The sequence below is a fragment of the Corylus avellana genome, chromosome 10, assembly GCF_965113065.1.
Source record: "Corylus avellana chromosome 10, dhCorAvel1.hap1.2, whole genome shotgun sequence".
NCBI classification, from domain to species: domain Eukaryota; kingdom Viridiplantae; phylum Streptophyta; class Magnoliopsida; order Fagales; family Betulaceae; genus Corylus; species Corylus avellana.
In genome coordinates this window covers 11,280,284-11,303,640 of record NC_142499.1, presented here as the reverse complement: position 1 = coordinate 11,303,640, position 23,357 = coordinate 11,280,284, and the positions used below count along the sequence as shown (strand labels likewise).

The following is a 23,357-nucleotide window of genomic DNA, read 5'->3' as shown; positions in this document are numbered from 1 at the left end:
TTAATCGGTTGAAAATTGAAAATCAAAGCCTTCAAATGATCACTTTGAGGGGCTCAACCTCCAAATACTTCTTTTCTATTATAAATTGGGGACATGGAATGAACAATCTTTGTTTTTGATAATAGTAGTCGACTTCTCTCATTAAAAACTTCAAAAGACTAGAGCAGATTGCTCCATCAATAACGTGTCAGGAGGCGCTAGCTTCTCGCCAAATATTACTTCACAGCGTATTTAGCAAGTTTATGAGCCACTTGGGTTCCCTTCTCTCTCTTCACGAACGTGATTTGCCAATGTAGCAAAGCTTGGAGCTCAACTTTGATATCAGCAACTACGTGCCCCATCCAGCTCCTATCCACGTCCACAGAATTGATAGTATCAACCACTGTTTTGGCATCCCCATCTCTCGGCATAGCTGTATCGCCAGTAAGACTGCCATAGCCTCAACCGCCGCCCGAGCTATACAACCCACCTGCATCACACACCTCGCTGCCTTCATATCACCATGAGACGAGCTTTCAGCCATGGAACGGGATGCTAGCTCCTTCTGCATATGATAGGCACTCTTCACCAAGAAAACACCATTTTTGGTACCCCTCCAAATAAGAACATCCTCCTAATTGGTACAGCTTAGTGGGATTTCTTGGATCATTCGGACCTCCTCTTCGGAAAATAAATTTCTCATAAGAGGAATATTCCACCACTTTGAGTCTACATCTATGAGCTTGCTAACTGTTGCATTCGGGTCCATAAGGCAGGTGGAGAAAGAGTTCTAAAAGTAGATGGATTTGGGAGCCACCTATCCTTCCAAATCTGGGTTTTGCAGCCATTACCAACCCGCCACACCAACACCTCCCTAATCAAGCCACATGAGCTATATATACTCCTCCAAGGAAAATAAGGTCTTCTTCCTAAACTAGCCTCCAAAACAAAACTCCCTAGATAATACTTTGCCCTCATAATTTGTGCCACCAGACTATCTAATTGGTACCAAAGTCTCCAAACTTGTTTTGCCAAAAGAGCTTTGTTGAAGCTAGTGAAATCATGAAACTCCATCCCTCCAAATTCTTTTGATAGACCCATATGCCCCCAACTCATCCAATGCACCTGAGATTTATTTTCTTGATGACCCCACCAAAATTTTCGCGTTTGTGAATTTATCTCCAAACATAAAGCATGCGGGAGAAGAAAAACGCTTATGCAATAGGTGGATATTGCCTGTATCACCGCCCTAAGTAGAATCTCCTTACCAACCCAAGATAAAAATTTCAGTTCCAATCCTATAACTTCTTCCATACACGATCAATAATACCCTTGAAAGCTACCGTTCGAGACTTACCCACCAAGGCGGATGGAATCCTAGAAATCTCCAAAATCGCTTCCTTCTCCTCCCATGAAGTATTCCTACTAAAGAAGATTGATGTTTTATTATTATTAGGGAAAATTACAGTTTACCCTCATAAAGTTGACAGCGTTTTTTCAATTTGAACACCAAAGTTTTAATTTTTGCAATCCACCCTCCCAAAGTTCCAATTTTTTGCAATTTAACCAATTTTATCCAAAACTTCCCATATTGCCTCTAATTTTTATTTTTTTATTTTTTATAAAAAAAAAAAATTAAAAAAATTCGTAGTGGCCGTAGTCACCCATTTGGCCATCTGGTCATTTTTGTACCCCTAAATTTGTTTTCGTTTTCATAAAAAATAAAAACAAATCAGGGGCAATATGAAAATTTTGGGATGATATTGGTCGAATTGAAAAAAATTGAAACTTTGTAGGGGTAGATTGCAAAAATTGAAACTTTGATGTCCGAATTGAAAAACACTGTCAACTTTGAGAGGGTAAACTGTAATTTTCTCTTATTATTAAGACATTGGCCGGAATCTACTTCATAAAGTCATGGAACATTGGTAAGATAATCCCATTGGGAGAGACTAGATCTGCAAAATAACAAGTTATCATCCGCAAAAAATAAATGACTTATCCAAGGGCCCCCACTTGAAATAGGGACCCCTCTCAAACTCCCTTCCTCATTAGCTTTTGTAAGCATTGCACTCAAAGCCTCTGCACATATAAAAAACAAATAAGGGGAGATGAAATCACCTTGCCTCAATCCCCTCTTTGGCTTAATCTACCCACACGATTCCCCATTTACCATAACTGCATATTGAACCATAGTGACACATCATAATGAGTTGTATCCACCACGGGGCAAAACCCATATGCCTCATTACAGTCTCGAGAAACTGCCATTTCACCCGATCATAAGCTTTACTCATGTCCAATTTGACTGCCATAAAACTCTTCCCCTTCATCCGTGTGTGCATCGTATGAAAAGTCTCATATGCTACCAACACATAATATATAATCATTCTCCCTAGGATGAACAATCTTAAATAGATAGGAATTACACCTATTTTGGACATAGAAATAAATGCACGTGTGACAACATAAAAGAAATAAAAAGAAAATCAAGGAAATAAAAATAGTTACATAAACAAAATCAAGAAATAAATGAGAAACAGTAGGTTTCCCAACATTCCTCAGCCATTCAGAACAATCATGATAATTAAAGGAATCTATTATGAGTAAATTATGCTTTGATAGTCAATTTGTTCCATTGAACATAAATCCCTCTGATAGTCAACTTTAAAAAATTCCAGTAAGTATGCTATGCTCGCTTTTCCATTATCATGTGATTAGCAACTGCATCATTACACGATATTATGAAACTGTTAAAAAACAAAATGCCAAAGAAAATTGTGGTTTGTTTCTATTTCTATTATAATGAAAAGCCTCTCTAAAGTGAGGTTATTGGGCCTCATTTGACAATGCTTTTGAAAAGTTAACTTTTGTCGATCGGCCTTAGTTATGAATGCCTTGGGTGGCATCGTCTGAATATAGAAATGCAGCCCCACATGAATCTAGGGCATTTACAAAGCTGTATTTTAACATTACAACAAGAGATGAAAAAAATTAATAAATGCCTTGGCGTGTCAAAGAAAAGAATATGTTGGGTGTGGTTTCTGAGATATGGACAGGCTTTTATGTAGCTAAATTTAAAGAAAAAAGTGAGTGAAAGAAGTTATATATTAGTAAAGCAGGAGCAGACTATGTTTTCAAGAGGTTGTATGCTGGTAAATCTCTGACACCGGAGACATCTTCAAGCGCAAGCTCGCGCTCTAACTGAGTTCTTGTAGACTTGAGAACATCCTGGAAATACAAAATAAGAATTACAAGCAATGGCAGATTTAATTTAAGGGCAGAAAGAAGAGACTTCATTTCAGTACAAAGCTCGTGATGTGATTTACATTGAATTCCATATATGAAGCACGCTTTGCAAGCCATTGAGCATCCATCATTTGAAAGGATACACAAAAGAGGTTATCAAATGCCATTTCATCTTCGTTAAGCAATTCTAAAAAGCGAATGGCAGCCAAAGAAGTTGGCTTTCCTGCAAAATAAATAAATCAATCAATAAATAAATAAATAGTGTTTCCCTGCATTCTTCATGAAGGTAAGCTGTGAAGTCTGTTTGGCATCAGATGCAGCTAAAAAACCAGTGTCATGCTCTGCCATAGAAAATGTCTTGGGATGCAACTGCTAATAGCATTCATTACAGTTGGAACATTTTTCAGCATATCTGTTGTGTGTGATGAGAGGAGTACAATCGTCATTTGAGAAATTCAAATTACCTGATTGAAGATCCAACATTTGTGCCAGCATAAAAGAAATATTGATCCCGGCAACAGCAAAAGGATATTCCCACTCTGCTCTAGTTCCATCTTGTTTGTGCAACAATCTCTGGAATGATTCCTGTAAAAATATCAAGAAATGTTTTATATATATATATTTTTTTTTCAATAACCAAAACTGTTATTTTAAATGTACATTTGAATTCATCCACAAAGTCCGCCATGCTTCTCCAATAATGTAATGGGATGCAGGAAACAATATTCATTCTCATTACAGGATCTCCAAAACTTAACCAAATTGCCTAGAGTACTACCCAGCGACTTCCTGTCCGGACCTGCCCCTAAGATCTCTTTCTCCCCAATGAGAAAACAGTAGCATGGCTCCTTAAGTGTCTCATGCATCCCGCAAGTAAAGGTCCCACAATTGAGGGAAGGGAATTGCTATAGAACAATCTTTCTAAATGATAGACAGGCTCCTAATTGCTTTCATCTGTCCAAGCGACGGTGCCATAGCTTCTTCAGCATCTAATGCGAATGCTTAATACCAAAGATCAAACTTGATCTATTTTCAGTTTCTAATGCTAAGTAGGCGTGTTTAATCTATTTTCAGCTACTTGATACGAGGATTATGAGGTCCCATCCTTCTATTCAACCTCCACTGATCCACAGTGCAGAAAAAAAAAAAATGATGTAGCCGTCTCCTAATGAAGAGGTTTTACCATAAAATCAGAATGCTTTAATTGCCTAATCATCCAGATAAACCTAAGCAATATCTCCAACGCAAAGATCATCCTGTTCAGAAGCAATCTCTTACACATTCTGAAAGAAGTTATGGGCTCTCAAGGTATTCAGCAGATAAATTTGGAAGCATAGGGTTCATATTATCCCCCCACCCAAAAAAAAGGGGAAAGAATGTTAAGACTGCATTGTTAAGAAGCTATAAAGAACAATTAAAATGTTGCTAAATCCTAAATGTTCCTAATTGTCAAAGAAGGGTTTTCTCCAGGGCCACTGATAAAAAAGGGTGCTCCAATTTCTGCCAAGATATGTTATTTCAAAGTGGTCTCTTTCTAGTGACCACTAAACCGATTATAATAACTAAACATGGACTTCATCACATTCCTAGTATACTAGTTTTATTTTCCTAGGAAAACGCAAAGCATGCATCCACAATGGATCAATCCCATGACCTCACCCTCTACCCTTTGTTTATGGGAGGTTTCGATGGGTCCAAAGACCATAAGCACATTCCTAACACACTTATGCATTCCATGCTCACACAAATGATAACTCAAGCAAGTACATAACTGCCACTGGTTCACTCAAAAGCATATTTTCAACAAAGTTACATGGGCCCATTGATGAAAATCAAACCTGAATACATATGACCATACACCTGACAGGTGGAAATGTAGGCCGCTATTAGCCAAAATATAAGGCATTTTAAATAAGGTGGATAGTCAACGATACCCACTGTCTTTTCAAAAAGACGTATAGCAAATAAATCAATAAAATACAATTTAGGAAAATTTAAAAATTAGAACTAGGTTTTCATCCAATTACAAATTGCTACTTGAGTTACTCATTTTTTGCAATTAACTACAAAGGTTTTGCTTGAATTTCAAATTACTCCTTCAGGCACTACTTCGTCAATTTATTTATTTTTTTAACCAAAACATGTGTAAAATTCCAATTATGCCCCAAAAACAAAGTGACCAAAAAAAATGTATTGAAAAATAGAATTACAAAGAAAAGAAAAGATTGTTGGAGGTGGAGGTCGTAGGGCCTCCACAGTTCTACCCCCTCCACCAGGTGGATTGCATTCTTCAATTACAAGTAATAATCTATCAAAATCTCACATGGATATTCTTCAAATAAATTTTATAGAGCTTGTGAATTTGCCTTTTGGTTTGTAAAGGCTTATTTGTGGAACTCAATCCGACTATCTGTCTCTCTTTCCTGACTCTTTTGTTTTTCTGTCAAAGCAAAAAAAACATGTAGTCCCCTAGCGTAATGTTGAATCAATATTGTTTAGTTAGGAAAAAAGAAAAAGACTTAGCCAACAACAATGAGAACAGTGGAGCTCCCATAATGCTTTAAAGAAAGCACAGATGGAAAGCAAAACATAGAAAAGACTAGCAAACACAAAGAAAGGGGGCCCATGCGACCCAACCACCTCCACCCCCTAGCATCCATGCCCACCGACGGGTACAACCTCCCCTTCAATCCCAATGATTTTCTTGTTTGGCTTTTTTTTTATTTTGTAATTTTTTGGAGAAAGTCCACATACCCTCAAACTATCACCCAATTGATAATGTCCCCTCAAACTTTTAATTGGAGCAATGTCTTCCTCAAACTACCAAATATTGTCAATGTTCTCCCTAATAATAAAAATTCCCTTAAAAAAATTAAGAATTAAAAAAAAAAAAAAAAAAAAAAAAAATTCAAAACTAAGTAAATAAATTTTTTTTTGATAAGTAGGGTGTGAAAACTAAGTAAATAAATAGGGTGTGAAAATTTAAAAATTATTTGTTTTTTTTTTTTAAGAAAAAAAAATTGTTTATTTTTTTATTCAAATTTATTGGAATACTTTTGTCTTATTAAAAATATTTATGGCCATTTTTGTCTCTTTGCTGACCTTGGGGAAAGATATTGTCATTTTTTGGGTAGTTTAGGGAAGACTTTGTCACAATTGAAAGTTTAGAGAAGATATTGTCAATTGGATGGTAATTTGAAGAGAATACATAGACTTTTCCCTATTTTTTTTTTGCTTTACTTATTTTGTAGAGTTAATTTTTTTGGTTATAATTAGAATTTCACACAGGGTTCAATAGAATAATTGATAGAATAGTGCCAAAATGAGTAATTTAAAAATCAGGCAAAACTCTTGTAGTTGATTGCAAGATTAAAAACATAGGTAGTAATTTGTAATCATGCAGAAACCCAAGGACTAATTTTTTTTTTTTTTTTTTTTTGATAAGTCCCCAAGGACTAATTTTGTTTCCCCAAAAATTTAAACTTCTAAGATTAACTAGTTGCTCTTACGACATAAGGTTCCTACAACTGCTAGGACACAACCACTAATATTTTGTAGTTTTCTACCCATTATAAGAACAAAGCTCTCTAAAATAATCAAATTTGCTCTTCTAAGGTTGACTAGATTCTCTTACATAGTAGGGTTCTCACAACTACTAATGACAACCATTTATATTTCTGTGGTTCACCCACTATAAAAACCAAGCCCTGCGCCAAAAGGAAAATGTTCAGACTTTTGGTTTTTCAATTGTTTACGTGTTTATAAAACAATAACTGGAAGTGTTTACTACAGAATGCTTGCAGATTACTACCAGGCTAACACACCCATGCTTGTAGAATCGGATCCAAATGAAATGGAGAGGAGCAAGTTCATGGCTGAGATTTCTTTAAAAATATATAAGGTTAAGAACGTGCCACCTCATTTAAGAAAACAAAATTTTAACGTCTAGCAAAAGAAAACGTCAAATCCCCAAGTTGCATCCAAACTCAAATCCCTCTCTTTCATCCCTGCAGTTCCACCCTAATTCCCCTCCCCTCCATCCCTCAGCGACACCTCCTCCACCGCAATCATCATTCTCAAGCAACTCATCACACCAAGAGGCTGGAAAGTAGGGGTGGGTATCGGTTCGGTCCGTGTTGGTAGGGGCATTTTCACCTACCGATTTGTGAAAATCATTTAAGTAACCAACTTTATACTGACAAGGAATAGTTTTGACTTTTTCGGTTAATCGTTAGTTGGTTAATAGATAGTTAGTTAAGCCGGTTAGAAGCTTTTATGTTAAAACTTATCAAATTTCTTGTAACTACAAAATCAGTAAAACATATACTTTATAAATGAAAAGAAAAAGTAAATTCATAGAACACGGACTAAAAGAACGCCACAAATCAGCTGGTAAGGAGACTTACCAAATAAAATTCAAAATTCACTTGAAAAATCGGTTAAGTCGGTTTATTGTCGATTAACCAACCGACAAAAAAAAATTCTACCACCTACTGAGCCAAATTGATGTTGAAACAATATTTTTATTCCGCCTACCGACCGCCAGAAGTTGGTTGTCGGTTTGTAATGGTTTGGTGGCGGTCGGTAAGTAGTCAGTAGGCGGTAAACGGTTAATCTGCCCACCTCTACTGGAAAGTTGACGTGCGATACCACCACTCGTTCCATCAAAACTTCAAGCCCCAGCTCTCTCACTCTTGAAGCACAACCACAGCACATTGCCAAGTACCTCCAACCACCGTACGCTGCTGATGAGGACGCCACTGGCTCTTCCAAATCGTTTGATGCTGCCCATAAAAGAACAACCCGTGAATCGGTTGAACAAGGCTTAAAGGTCTACATTTCCAATTCTCTCATTATTTCAGATGATAACTCTGGTTTAGAATTCATTGTTTTAGTTAGTGATATGGACCTCGTGTGCTGAATTGTTTGCTTTTGTGCAATCTGAGTCATGGGTTTGAGTTTGGGTTGGTAAGAAAAATCATTCAAATGTGTCCGACCTGTATAGAAGAAGCTCTGATTTTGCAAGATTGTGTTTTATGTTGCTTGGCACGTCACAGTAGAACTATGAAATTGAAAGAGAACACAAAATACAATAAGAACATGAAATTGAAATTGAGAATGGTGGTTGAGGTGGAGGCGTCGCGGGGGGGGAGGGGGGGGGGGGTGGAAGGAATGTGGGATGGAAGAGGGAGATTTGGGTTTCGATGGAAAAGAGGATTTGACGTTTACTTTTAGATGGTAGACACCAGCTTATTTCCCTAAATTACATGGCACGGTTTAAACCTTGGATCCTTTTAAAGATATCTCAGCCATAAACCGGCTCCTCTCCATTTCAAATCCGATTCCTGTGCTTGGTTCCTACAACCAAGACTCCATCCAAAATATCACCATCATTAACGGCTTAGTATCTAACCAGAAATATATATCACTACTTAAATACTATTCCAAACCCTCAACAATTTCTTATATTATTCAGAATAGGGAACATGCCAAATGTTTAATTCCTTTTGTTACATTAACTGTAAAATGTACAACCACAAGAGAGTTAAATCGTAACACCCCCTTCCTATAGGAAGATGATATTACGCATTTCTCATGAGGTTATAAACATTCCGTAAACTAAAATATTAATAATTCATCAGTCTCATAAATTATTACAACTCAATTAATAAAAACTTAAAAGTTTAAACTTCAAGTTTTATGAAAGAAAGTAAACTGAAAAACCAAATCATGCTAATGTGCTAAGTTCACTTATTCCACTCATCTCCTAATTGTGGCTTCTGTTTCTAGTTCCCCTGGCCTGTAAAACCATCATTGCTTTCATCTAGGTTGTATTTAAAAAAAAAAAAAAAAATCAAGTGTGAGTTGAATACTCTGTAAGTAGGTACAATCATACCTTTGATTTCTTCCAAATGTTAATGTTATGTTTTCTTAAAGTTGTTTCAAACGAAACAAAATACAATGTTAGCATTTCTTTGATAGCCCCTTTTAATGTATCCAAAATTATGATTTTGTATGAAAATGATTTTATGTAAATGCTTCTGCCCCATCCTGGTACTACTCTTGTATAAGCTTGCTTAGCTACAGAGTTCTGATGTGGGATCATGGCCATCAAGGCTTTAAAACACGTTGTTATGAAAGGTGCAAGTGTATACATATATAAGCACATATACATCTCCATCTCAGGCTAGACAATGACTCTGATACTATTTGTAATACCCCACCCCAAATGACAGACAATATTGTGTGTGATTTGGGGTAGGGTGTTACATAAATACTCATATGTCATAATCACATTCTACAACTCGAAATTTTTGCTGTGTAACAGCTAAAAGAACCTTACCCACTCTCCTTAATCACACTAGACATAACAGTTCCCTAGCTATTCTTGATTGGCAAAATAACTCCTATTTCTGCTCTGTCTACAACCATATTTATGGTTAAATCATAAACCATAATGCTTTATCCCCACAACTGCTTCCTTTTTCCTATCTGCCCCATTTTGATTGTATGGCACATTCAAATGCTTATTGATGCAGTAGACATCTTCACTACAAATGAACAGACCATTTCAAAAATGAGGACTAATGTGATATAATAAATCATAAAAGAAAATGGGACTTGAGACCATGGGATGGTACAAAATCAACCAAAAGGATGAAATACATCTTGAAAGTACATTGAATGAAAGAAGGAAGCTGAAGCACCAATATAGCTAATTAGAATGAAAGATTCAGATTCATGCAAGTAGTGCTTATATAGATGTAGTAAACAAACCGGATACTTCTGCGCAAAAAAGATAAGATTCTCCAATGATATAAAACCCCCACCCCTGCAAAAAGAGTTGATAACTTCACCTTTAAGTATGATATAGAGAAGCTCCTCGGGAAGAAATCACAATAACAAATTTTGAATCTTTAAGATTTAGTTCTCATACAAGTTCTTCTGCATACCTAAAATCTGTAGAAGGGTCTGGGCCTTGCCAGCCCATTTCCTTCCAAAGATCCGATTTAAGAGATGGGAGTTCCCTATCAGGATATGCCAACCTCCACAGCAATTTAAGTGCATCCTGCAATCCAGATATTCAGAAACATGCCAAAGGAATATGAACATGAAAAATTATATTGAAAAACTCTTCTTTCTCTAGCAAGCCTTCTACTTGTACATAAATTATATTGAAAAATCACTTTCCATGTGCATAAAAAATATATGCTAGATTACAAGTGTTAGACAAACCAAGACGTCTACAAAGACGCTTTTAATCGAACAACAGAAACTCGACTCTATAGCTTCTTCAATAAACGCTGGTTCTTCCATCAAGTTTTGAATGACTTTCTAAAATTATGTTTAGACTAGTTTAGAATAAATAGATACAGGTCCTTGAATTTAGGTAATCCAAATTATCTTCACTTTAAAAAAGGCACCAAACAAATAACAGCCCATTAGAAATAGAGACATACTACTGGAGAACACATCAAAACTGGAATGATCTTTTACTGGAATAATTTTCTAGACAAGTGGGAAGATCAGCCCATAGATTTAGACGAACATTCAGCTTGTGTATTTTGCATGCAACAGAGAGTAGAGCATCATTACAGCACAGTAAAATCTGGCAATATGAACCCGGACAAGGCTTTTATTAAAGCTAGGAAACTCATGATGCATGACATGACTCATATCACCTGTAAAAAAGATCCTTTTACATGGTAGTAAGGCTGATTCATCAGGAATCCAAACAGAAAGAATCTATATTGCACCTCAATCAAATGTAATGACAATGTTCCAATGGCTACATGCAATTTTCTATAAAATTTTGTGGCTTCATATCCACCTTCCCTCAATAAAGTAAAAAATACATAAATGACTGACTTCTACAGCTTAATTCAAAGAGCTCCACATTAAGATCTCACAAGAAGATAAAAATCAAGGACAGATAGCATATGTCGACCAAATAAATGATCATAAAGAAGTAAAACAGGAAAAACCTACTTGGTGCTCCACACGAGAACCATCAAAGGGAACTTCAAGTCTTTGTCGTAGATTTTTGAGTCTTTCTTCCTAAAAGGACACAAAAATTAGAGTAACAAGAAGAAGTTTAGTGAGACAATTTTTTAAAAAAGACAAATGGTTTAAATCACAAAAATAACTTTCCACATTAGATTGTAGAGCAATATGAGTAACCGATACCACCATGTAAAAGGATAATCATATGAAAGCAATATGATTATTATTATTATTTTATTATTTTTTTGGTAAGTATGAAAGCAATATGATAATCATATAAAAGCAATATGATTAATAATGCAAGAAAAACCAAAGTTTATAATTATGAGAATTTTTGTTAAACACCACTAGTTGGCCATTTCATGAGATAATTAATAATGCAAAAACTGCATAATTATGTGGATTTTTGTTAAACACCACTAGGTTGACTAGGCCTGGGTATCGGTCAAAACGGTCCGGTTAAGGACCTTATCGGTTATTAACCGATAATTTTCGGTTAAACGGTTTATTAACCGATACCGAACCAATAAGAATTTTAACCGATAATTTCGGTTAAAACGGTACACGATTAAACGGTCCGGTTAAACCGGTTAACCGATTTAACCGAGAGCTTTATATTGATTTATTTTGTTGGGCCAAAAACCAAAAATGAGTTTTTTTGACTTTTGAGAGCCCAAATACTTTTTGTTGGGCTAAAATAATTTATTAAAAATGAGATGTTTTAGGGATCAAATACTTTTTGTTGGGACCCAAATATTTGTTTTTTGGGCTAAAAATTGGAACTTTTTTATATTGATCCACTTCAACCTTTTTTTTTTTTTTTAATATTATAAAATACATTTTTTCAAATCAAATGGACTAATTAACATAATGAATGCTAATTAGACTAGCAAAACTAGTTAATGAAAAATGCTTTTACCAAAGGCAAAGAAATCTCATCAAATGCCATCACTTAAAAAAAAAAATCAAACCTACCCAAACTCAAATTAAAATAAAATTCATTAATGAATAATAAACAAAGTATTAACTAATTAAAGTCACTTAGCAAAAGGAAAATAAGTCATGGGCAACATCATTACACAAATTCGGAAACCTGTGTCACTTGTGGGAATTTGGAAACCTCTCTAAAAGACTAAACGGCGCCGTTTTGGGACTAGGACTTAAAAAAAAAAAAAAAAAAAAAAAAAAAAAAAAAAAATTCCGGTTTCTTATCGGTTAACCGGTTAACCGATAAGAACCGCTTAACCGGACCGGACCGGACCGGACCGAATTCCGGTTTACTTTTTTTAACCGATAAGGATATCGGCATATCGGCTACGGTTTATATCGGTTCAGTCGAAGCCGGTAGACGGCCGGTTAAACGGTAACGGTTAATTTGCCCACCCTTAAGGTTGACCATTCCATGAGGAAATACCACCAATTTACAAGTTATCTCCAATAAAACTTTGAGAAGTGATATGATCTCATTACCAATTCTATATGCGTCGACAAACATAGTGCATACATAACTGATACCGAGATTCAATTGATAGATTACTTCAACCTAGAAGAAGAGGGTAAAAGAAAAAAAGAAAAATAGACACATTACTATCAAATTTGTTTAATCGGGCCTTTGACCATCTCATCTGAAAACCAATTGGTGTCCAGTGAGGGAAGCCAAATCCTTTTATGGCATTCGAAATCGCACCCTGCAAGATATCTAAGAGCTGTCCAAGTGAGCAAAGCAGCGGCATTGTTGAACCTCAACAATCCCTCCCTTAACATGACGCTCCCGCGACTCGAACCCATGACCTTGGCTCTAATACCATTTGTTGGATCAAGCCTTTGACTATCTCATCTGAAAACCAATTGGTGTCCAGTGAGGGAAGTCAAATCCTTTTATAGCATTCGAAATCGCACCCCGCAAGGTATCTAAGAGCCGTCCAAGTGAGCAGAGTAACGGCATTGTTGAACCTCAACAAAATGCTAAAATTTATTCCATTCAAAAACTGTATATATTTAATTCTTAGGAAACTAGTTCACCACTAAATATATTTATACTTTCATATAACGAAAAACAATTCTCAGTTTGTATCTTGAAGATTACAGAGTTGAAGATTGAAACTTCCTATTATACTATCATTTGATTTGATTTGATTTGATTTATTTCCTTTTATTTTGATTTTGATCTACGATTATTGTCCTTCCACACCAGCCCTCTCCCTGGATTCCACACTTCTCAACAATAAGTCTCCATAGAGAACTCTCTCCTTAGAGAACTCTCTCCTTTTTCTTTTTTTTTCTTTTTTGTCTGAATAGAGAACTCTCCTCTTACACAAATCTCCAAAGCCATTTTCCAAGTAACGCTTTATTGAACAACATGAGATTTTTAACTCCTAATCCTCCTCTAGAAGCCGAGGAGCAAATAGTCTTCCAGTTCACCAGATGCAACTTAGGCTCACCACCCATTCCATCTCAAAGAAAGTCCCTTTAAAGACATTCCAATCTTCTAGCTATATTGACTGGTAAAGAGAACAAGGAAAAGATGTACATAAGTAAACTGGATAACATGCTTCTAATAAGAGTTAGGAGACCGTCCCCGAGACAAATAGATCTTCTTCCAACTAGCCACTCTTTTTTCCATCTTCTCAACTATTCAATCCCAAATAGCTTTAGACAAAAGAAGCACCCAGTGGAAGTCCCAAATATTTCAAGGGTAGAGAAGATATACTACAATTGATACTATTGACCAGCTCTTCCTAATGTGGCACCTCTCCCACAATAACTATTTCAGATTTCCTAAGACTGACCTTTAAACCTGAAATAGCCTCAAAACGCAAAAGGATGTCTCAAATTATAGATTTGATCTTAGTCTCCATCACACATAATGAGCATATCATCTGCAAACAGAAGGTGGATATTTCTAGGGAAGCGGCATTATGTATCTCTACTTTAAGTTCAGATAAATACCCAAACCATAGCTCTAGATAGCAACCAACTAAAAGCCTTTATGACAATCACAAAGAGTGGCAAGAGGGGGGGTCCCCTTGACAAGAGCCCAGGGAGCTACCAAAGAAACCGTGGGGACTACCATTAATCAAATAGAGAATCAGGCCATTGAGATACAAGCAGACATCCAATTCCTCCATTAGCACCAAAGCCAAGACGCCCAAAAAGATGGAAAAGGAACTCCAGTCGTCATGATCGTAGGCTTTTTCCAAGTCCAGCTTGCAAATAACACCAAGAGTTCCCAATTTCAACATGTTGTCTAGACACTCATTTGCTATAAGAACTGAATCTAGAATTAGTCTCCCTCCTATAAAGGAGTTCTAACCATTCGATATGAGCAATCTCAGCAACCGTTTCATTCTGATAGCAAGGACTTTAACCAAAATTTTATATACTCCCCACCAGGCTAATAGGTTTGGAATCCTTTACTTCCAACTGCCCAATCTTTTCAGGGATAAGGGTAATGAAAGTAGCATTAAAGCTCTTCTCAAACAACTCATGCTGAAGAAAATTATGGAAGATGCACATAAGATCATCCTTTACTATAGCCCAATGCACCCAAACAAAAAAAAAAAGAAAGAAAGAAAGCAATAGTGAAGCCATTCAGGCACAGGGCTATGTCACCATCCATATTAAGCAACGCCTGAAGAACTTCCTCCTCTTGAAACAATCTCTCCAACCAATCCACTTCTACAGAGTCTAAACAAGGAAACTCCAAACTGTCTAATTTGGAGCGCCATTGAACCAATTTCTTAAAGAGATTCTTGTAATAATAAATGATTTTGTCATTTCACCTCTGCATCAAAGGTAGTATTGCCATCAATGCTAAGGCTAGAGATAAAGTTGTTTCTCTTGTGAGAGCAAGGCAGTGAAAAAATATCCTATTGTGACCTCCTTCTTTTAACCAAGTCGCCCTAGATTTCTGCCTCCAACTAACTTCTTGCCAAAGAGCAACGTTCTCCAAATCTGCTTTCGCCTTACCATCCTAACTCTCTCCTCTTCAACCAGAGATCTCTCCTCTTCTAAACAATTGAAAGACTTGATCTCCTCCATTATAGACTTCTTCCTCTCCTCTACATTCCTGAAGACCTCCTTGTTCTAACATTTAAAATCAATTTTCAGCCACTTTAATTTATTAGCAACAACAAAGCAACTAAGCAAGGACTACCAATGAACTGATACGAATCCCACCACTGTGTCACCATAGTAATTCCACGACTGTAATAGTTTCTAAACCAATAGAAAAAACAAAACAAAAATGGTGATGCTCTTCATCATATTCCTTTCTATGTTTCACAGGACAAAATCCCATCCACATCTGATTGCCAAAGAAACAGCCACATTAGGTCATGGTTGTCGGCCTTGCTGAACCAGTTTTAGGCCTCGTTGTTGCTGCTAAACAGAAAGTCAAAGCTGGATATTTTAGTCCTTAATAACCAACAACATCAGACCCTTTCTAGCCTCCAACTGACCCACACATAGTCAGATTAGCCTCATCTAGACGAAGTCAAGCCGTCACGAGCCTTCCTAATGGATGCTATAGTCACAACTGCATCCAACCTTGTTGAAAACCGCCTTACCCACCAACCTTTACAAATTTCAATTTTTCTTCTTTTCTCATTCAATTGAAAGCCTTTGGGGTGCAAAGTGGCAAATGCCTTGGAGTTAAGGCCAGAGTCAACAAGAGTAGACTCAATTTGATGGCAACAAACATAGTAGTTTTGCAATGGAAGAGGAACTAATGTGGTTGAGGAGTTGGTTTACACTTCCAGACTCAATTATGTTATGTGGGGGTGCAGCGCGGTTCATGGTGGATATGTCATCACAGATCATGACATTGGTGGAGGAGAAATATTATGCTCCTCTATGAAATGAGACAATAGTAAGGAGCTGCTAGTCTAGATGGCAACAAGCTTGGCCAAAAACCAAATACCTATAAATCAATTGTGTAGAGAGATTATTAACAAAAAAGAGTTTGAAATAGTAAATGCAAATTTGGGGTTCTACTCTTGTATTACAACCAAATGTATGGTTAGAAATAGATATTTCATTACTAGAGTGGGCAAATTGCCAAAAAAAACTGACTCAACCAACTGAGTCGACCAGAAATCAAATGAAATCAGTCAGTTTCCTATGTTGAGTAGAAAAATTCGAAAATTTACAAGCTCAGGTCGGAAATAGGCTTTGAGTGTTAAAAAAGTGACCTATACCAACCCAACCAATGATGGTGATATTATATAAGTACCTTTTCTTATTAGGGTTCGCCTTTTACAAACCCTAGCCACCTCCCTCTCTCAAAGAGTCAATCTACCTCTTCCTCTTCCATCCCCCTCTCCATTTGACTCTTTGTCTCCATCATCTCTCGGTTGGTGTGCTCACGTCCCCAACCTCTATTTGGCACCATCTCACACCCCCGAACATCATATCAACATGATGTTCTAGATCAGAACTTCTAAAAAGATACTCTCACCTTCATAGGGCCCCAGCCGATTAAATCGATTGACCACTAACTGAAACCCATCAATGTTGGTTGGCTTCAATAACTACCCCTAGGTCAGTCAGTTTGGGAAGTGATTTATGATGGGCAACACCAATCGATTCAGCTGCCAAAAATGAACAGCAACCAACCGGAGAGAATTGGTGCCCCACCCGATTCATTACAACTGTTGCTATTCCCAGTAATACTTATTCTTTTTAACTAACTGATTTGAATCATGCCCAACATTCAGAATGCACTCTTTTCATCCTTCTTGACATGCAAAAATCCTTTCAAGTCTCCTTTCTACGTACATGATCCATCAGATTCTTTTACATCACTACAGCATCACACCTCTAACTTCGGACCCAAAATCTCAACCCAACAAGACCTTTCTATTCAAACCTCCACCAAACATTCTCCTAAACGAATCAAGCAAAATCAAACAAAAATTTTAAGCTTTTATAAGAAGCACTAATTGTCCTTCTATCAGATAATATTCCATAACAACTTAAAAGTACTGTTTGGACCTAACCTTCTATCAGAAAATTATTCCACAACTTAAACTTAAATTAGACACAATAATGATGGTAAATACAAGGGAGCGAGCCTACAGAGAAACTCAAATGCCTCAAACAAGTTCTCATTCTAAACTCCAAACTGGTAAAAACATCACTCTTCAAACCAATTTGCGTTGGAGATAAAACTGCCTCAAAGAATAAGAAAACTTAAATACTCAGCAAAATAGGAATCACACAAAAAGCATAAACAGCAAGGAAAGTAAATTATTTTGTTCCATAATTATATAACATTTGAGAGCCTTCATATGGAAAACTTTCTTCTATTCCAAATGGCTAAATACAATAAATTGCTATAAGTTAAAATGTATTGCATCATTGGACATACCTGCAAAGGGCTAAGTGTAGGTGTAAGCAGCTTATTGCTTTGTCCTCTTTGGATGTTGGATGGAAAAGTTAAAAGGCGTCCAATAAGCGATCCAGGTCCAAGAACAATATTTGCTAAAGAGACCAAGATGAAATTTTAGTCAACCAAACTAATGATATATACCCAACATATACAATGCATTTAAAGCATGCAAAGAACAACACATCTACAGGCTTATAGTACGATTCTTGAAGTAGTTAACCATGAAATGCAGTCAAATAGTAACAACAATGAACAGTCAGCATAATCATTTAACACCCTACTTGATGCTTGCAATCTATAGATACGATTGCATACATATGTAGCTCTATTGTAACATGTATCAACTGGTTTGCAAGCTTAAGACTGTTAAGCTAGTCTCAGTGTCGTGGGGGCATTCATCAAAAAGTGCAATTAGCTCAAGAGAGATTGGAACAAGCTCAAAGAAATGTGATTTGACTGGAGTTAATTCTGACTGTGTGAAGTTAGAAAATGCTATACTAGACTTTGAGGTGGGGGATGGGACTAGGATTAGCTTTTGGAATGATCTGTGATGCGGAGATACAGTTCTTAAGGTAGCTTTTCCAATTTTATTCGGTATTGCTCTTGCGAAGGGTGCCTCTGCTGCAGCTAATTTGAAATTTTTGGGCAGATCCAATCAGTTGAACGTGTTTTTCTAGTGAGTCACATGACTGGGAGGTGGATGTCTTTGCTTCCTTTCTCCAGGTGTTGCATTCAGTTATAGTAGGACGGGGTTGTGAAGATAAGCTGTGGTGGGTCTCCTCCAAAAGAGGTTTATTCAAGGTCAAGTCCTTCTTGTGCTCCTTGGATTGTTCCAAAGGTAGTTGCTTCCTCTAGGTGGCTCTAGGCAAGATCCAGACCTTGAATAATCTCAGGAAGCAATATGTTATTGTGATAGACAGATGTTGCATATGTATGAGGAATGGGGAGACAGTGGACCACCTTTTTCTTCATTGCGATGTGGTTTCCGCTTTGTGGTGTGCTCTCTTTAGTCATTTTGAGATGTCTTGGGTTATGCCTAGACAGGTTATCGACTTGTTGGCTTGGTGGTGGTCCTTTGGAAGGTTGAAGAGTGTTACGGTATGGAAGATGGTGCCTACTTGTCTCTTTTAGCGTTTATGGAGAAAAAGAAACAAAAGGTGCTTTGAGGACTTAGAGAGGCCCTTGGAGGATATTTCTTTGGACTGCAGCTTTTGTGTCTCCTTTTGTCGATTAGTTATGTTGATTTCCTTGTTCCTTTTTCCCTTTCTAGTTAGGTAATTTCTTTTGTATACTTCTGGTTTAGGGGTGTCTTACACTTTTAATAAGATTGGATTATTACCTTCTTTTTTTTTTTAAAGTAAAGATGCATTTATCAAAGCGCAAAGGGGCACAATCCTAGTACACAAGGAGTATACAAGAGAGCGACTAAGGGGGAGAAAAAAAAAAGAAGAAAATATAAAAAGGAAATCAGGGAAGCTAATCACTAAGGGCGCTAGCTAGCCAGCAGTCCAAGTGAATAAGGTGTACTAGAAAAAGTGTGTAAGATCCTCAATATTCCTAGACGAGTCCTCGAAACATCTAGCATTTCACTCAATCCAGATGCACCACATAAGGCAAAGAGGAACCATCTTCCACACAACAGCACTGCGAGATTTGCCACCCGCCCACCAAGAATCATACGACCCCCTGACGCTGCCAGGCATCACCCAACACAAACCAAACCGAGAGAAAACGGCATTCCACAAGATACACGCAACCCCACAATGAAGAAAGAGATGGTCAACTGACTTCCTATCCGATTCACACATGCAACAACGATTTATCACAACAATACCTCTCTTCTGAACATTATTCAAGGTTAGAGTCTTCCCAAGCACGGCCATCCAAGCAAAAAAAGCCACTTTCGAAGGAGCCTTGGTGCGCCATAAACACTTCTAAGGGAAAGGGGAGGGATCTTTAGAAGCAAGGATCTTGTAGAAAGATAACCTCAAAATTACCTTTACTAGAAGAGATCCACCACATCCGATCATCCCCTACTCTACGCATCAAGTGTGAATACAAGAGAGTGTAAAAAGAGGACAAGATCTCCACTTCCCAATCATGAACCCTACGGATGAAGGAAACATTCCACTACACATAACCATTTGTACACTCCCTGTTATCCGCAATAGACACTTCCTTGTTGGTGGCAATATTGAAAAGACTAGAAAAAGCATCTTTGAGATACATGTCAACACACCAGATATCCTCCCAAAACCTGATATTGGACCCAAATCCAGGGATCAATCTAATGTGACAATGAAACGACCTCCACCCCCTGCTAATGTACTTCCATAACCCCGCCCCATGCGAACCACTGGGAACCCTAGAACGCCAACCACCCCAAACCGCACCATACTTTGTCACCAGAATCTTTCTCCACCATGCCTCTTTCTCATGAGCAAATCTCCACAACCATTTCCCCATCAAAGCTTTATTCATCAAACGCAATTCTGGATCCCTAAACCCCCCTCAGAGATCGGAGAGCACACCTTGTTCCAACTAACCAGATGGAACTTAAACTCATAATTGATCCCACCCCATAAGAAATCACGTTGGATCTTCTCCATACGCTTCGCCAAGAAAGCCGGAATAAGAAACAGAGACAAGAAATAAGTGGGAAGATTGGATAAGGTGCTCTTGATGAGAGTAATCCTCCCCCCCTTAGACAAATACAAGCGTTTCCAAGGAGCCAACCTTCTGGCATACTTCTCCAACAAGTCCTCCCAACTGGCCTTGACCTTAAACGGGGCCCCCAAAGGGAGACCCAAGTACTTCAAAGGCATAGAAGCTAAACCACAGCCAAGAATGCCAGCCAGAGTGCCCGTATTATTCATACTACCAACAAGGACCAAGACAAATTTAGCCAGATTCACCTTGAACCCAAAAACAGCTTCAAATCAAAGTCCTCCCAATTGGATTATTACTTATCAAACGAAGGAAAACAAAATCAAACAAATTTAGGTGTATCAACAAAACTACTCAAATTCTTCTCATTTTGCAAATTATGTGGATACAAAATATATATTGGTCAATATTTCATGTGTCATGAAGATCAAAGATACTTACCTAGAGTCAATACGTAAAGTTGACATACCATACTTGAGAATCAATACATAAGGTTTTACTACACATGAATAAAATTCACCCTTTTCTCACTTCTGTTCTTACCATGTGAGTTCCTTAATAGCTCACCCCCTTCTTGATATAGTGCACTCTCTACGCTAATTTGTTGACAATTTGTTGTTTGAAAATCCTTGAAGCTAACTGCCAACTAAAGCGCCTAAAAACATAGATACCTTGAAATGAACAAGTCTTATGGATTTGAAAATCATCCATGATGAGACCTGTTCATTGTTCTACAAGCTACTCTATACTCAAAATGTAAGGATCAGCATAAGGAAACTTACTATGAATTCAACTTATATTGCCATGTTATTGATGAAACAACTATGTGCAACAACCCAATCACAATATAACAGTCACTCACTATACCATACATCAAATAAAGACGGTTTTCTAGAAAGAGTGCAACTGTAAGCCAAAAAAAAATTTAGATAGTTTCTGGACTAATAATTAGCAGACTGATTTAGAGAAGACAGTTTTGAGATAAAATAATAGGAGGCAGGAATCCAATTATGATGCAAATGTGCTAATATATTACACTTTCACAAAAGCAAAAAGAAGGAAAAAGGGAAGAAAGAAAAAAAAAACATTAGTTGATTTAAATATTTTCGATAGTAGGACAAGCCTACCAACTAGCTACACGATCAAACAATCAAGTATATTTGACAAAGGATAGCATGTGGAAAGTATGATCTATTAGTCTACCTAAAAATACATACAAACAACACAACCTACCTAACCATTGTGCCCATTGCGCAATCAATTGTGAAAATATAAGTGTCCAATGGAGGCGTTCCTTCCTCTGCTCATCATCGCAATGATCTTCTAGTTTGGATCCCTGCGATAAAGCCAAATATTGATCGCAGAAAAGGTTAAATATAAGTAAAAATAGCAGAACTTCCACTACTTCATGAATTATCAGAACACAAAAATTTTAAAACATAAAAAATAATTAAATAAACAAAATAAAATGTGGAATCACCTCCGAATGCCTATCATCATACTCATAATTTCCAAGTAGGGGCTCATTCAGACCATCCAACTCTGATGTCTCCAAATGCTCATGCCTCTTTCCATCAACATCGCCATGATGGAGCCTTCTCCTCAGAGTACTGGATGTCATCAGTATGTTTACTGTATTATCCTGCATATCAAACACAATCATTCTAAGGGCACAGAGGGCATCAAACAATATGAATTAAGGATCATTTGATTGGGTTTTTTTTTTTTTTTTTGATAGGTTACATGAAGTAAGGATCTTCTAAGAGTTTCCCAAAGAAATCAGCTCGTATTTCACAAACAATATCAAAATGGGTCCCAGACATCAGAGTACTGGATGTCATCAGTATGTTTACTGCTCCTCATACACAGTAAAGATTCCTAGTTTATTATATGTCCTTCACTGAGCTCGTGTTATACAAACAATGTCATAATGGGCTCCCAGAAAATATAATCAATGGATACATACATACATACATACATACATACATATGTATGTATACGTATATGTATGTAATATTCTAATTAAGAATCTTCTAAGAGTTTCCCAACACATTCCAAACGGTAGCGAAATGAGAAGCAATTAACGTGACCATATGAACAAAAGCAGCTGAACATCAATTGCAATTGATTAAATACAACACCTACACAGCCAAAAATTCAAATAGCAATAGATAAGAAAAACCAGCTCCTTGGCAAAGCAATTTCAGATCTGACACGAAGAAATAAAGGAACCAAATTAAAACCCTAAAGAGTCAAAGATTTCGGGGTCCATCAAAAAGAGGTGCTTGGGCACTTATTTGTCTCAGTCTCAGAGAGAAACGAAAATCAAAGAAAAATAAAGCAGAGAGTCTAAGATTCGTACTTGGGATTTCAGCAATGCAAAATTAAAGCCCAACTTCTGTGCTTAGCTTTTCTCCTTTCTTCTTCTTCTTCCTGTTTTTTTCTCTTTTTCTTAACTAACAAGCAAATAAGTAAATAAATTAAAGAAAGAAAGAGAGAGTTTCCCTGTGTCGGTGTAACGTGTTCTGAAAGAAACACTTCGGTCTCCGACAACAGGACCGAGATCCGGTGGTATTGCGCCGTGCGATTACACTCTATCTAGACCGTGCATTTTAAATGGATAGTCCAAGTTATAAAATAAAAAAGCAAAAAAATAAATAAATAAGTTAAGGGCCAAAATCAAGTAGCCGTTTCAAAAAGTAGCACAGGTGTACCTCTAACAAATTGAAGGGTTGAATATCAAATATCCAATTGGGGTTTAATAATTTTATTTTTACTCTCTTGGGGTTTTATTTTTATCACATAACTCTCTTAGAGTTTTAATAAAGAACTAAATTAGTTCATCCGTTAGTTGACTGTTATGACTAACACGTAGACCAATCAGATGTTGACACGTGGCACCTATTTAATTTTTTTTTAATTTTTTTTAAATTAAAAAAAATGTATTTTAAAAAAAAAAAAAAAAAAAAAAATTGGCCACCCCCTTAGCCTTTTGGGGGTGGCCTTTGGCCATGAGGGTAGCCTGGCCACCCCCATCTGGCCGGATGGGGGTGGCCGAGCCACCCCC

At 37.0% G+C, this 23,357-nt stretch overlaps 1 protein-coding gene across 2 annotated transcripts; it reads right to left on the bottom strand.

Annotated features, from left to right (window-relative positions):
* Positions 1–2,745: 2,745 nt before the first annotated feature.
* LOC132162595 (ELMO/CED-12 family protein) lies at positions 2,746–22,902 on the bottom strand. 2 transcript variants are annotated; one of them, XM_059572860.2, is made up of 10 exons: positions 22,653–22,902; positions 21,771–21,932; positions 21,524–21,626; positions 17,603–17,715; positions 11,218–11,286; positions 10,182–10,297; positions 10,006–10,060; positions 3,693–3,813; positions 3,309–3,451; positions 2,746–3,210 (listed from the first exon to the last, which is right to left on the bottom strand). In XM_059572860.2, exons 2-10 carry the CDS (start codon positions 21,909–21,911, stop codon positions 3,109–3,111), a joined length of 963 nt encoding a protein of 320 aa, XP_059428843.1. In that variant the 5' UTR covers positions 21,912–21,932; positions 22,653–22,902; the 3' UTR covers positions 2,746–3,108. The 2 variants fall into 2 exon arrangements, with proteins under 2 accessions (XP_059428843.1, XP_059428844.1); XM_059572861.2 differs by lacking the exons at positions 10,006–10,060; positions 10,182–10,297.
* Positions 22,903–23,357: the final 455 nt, after the last annotated feature.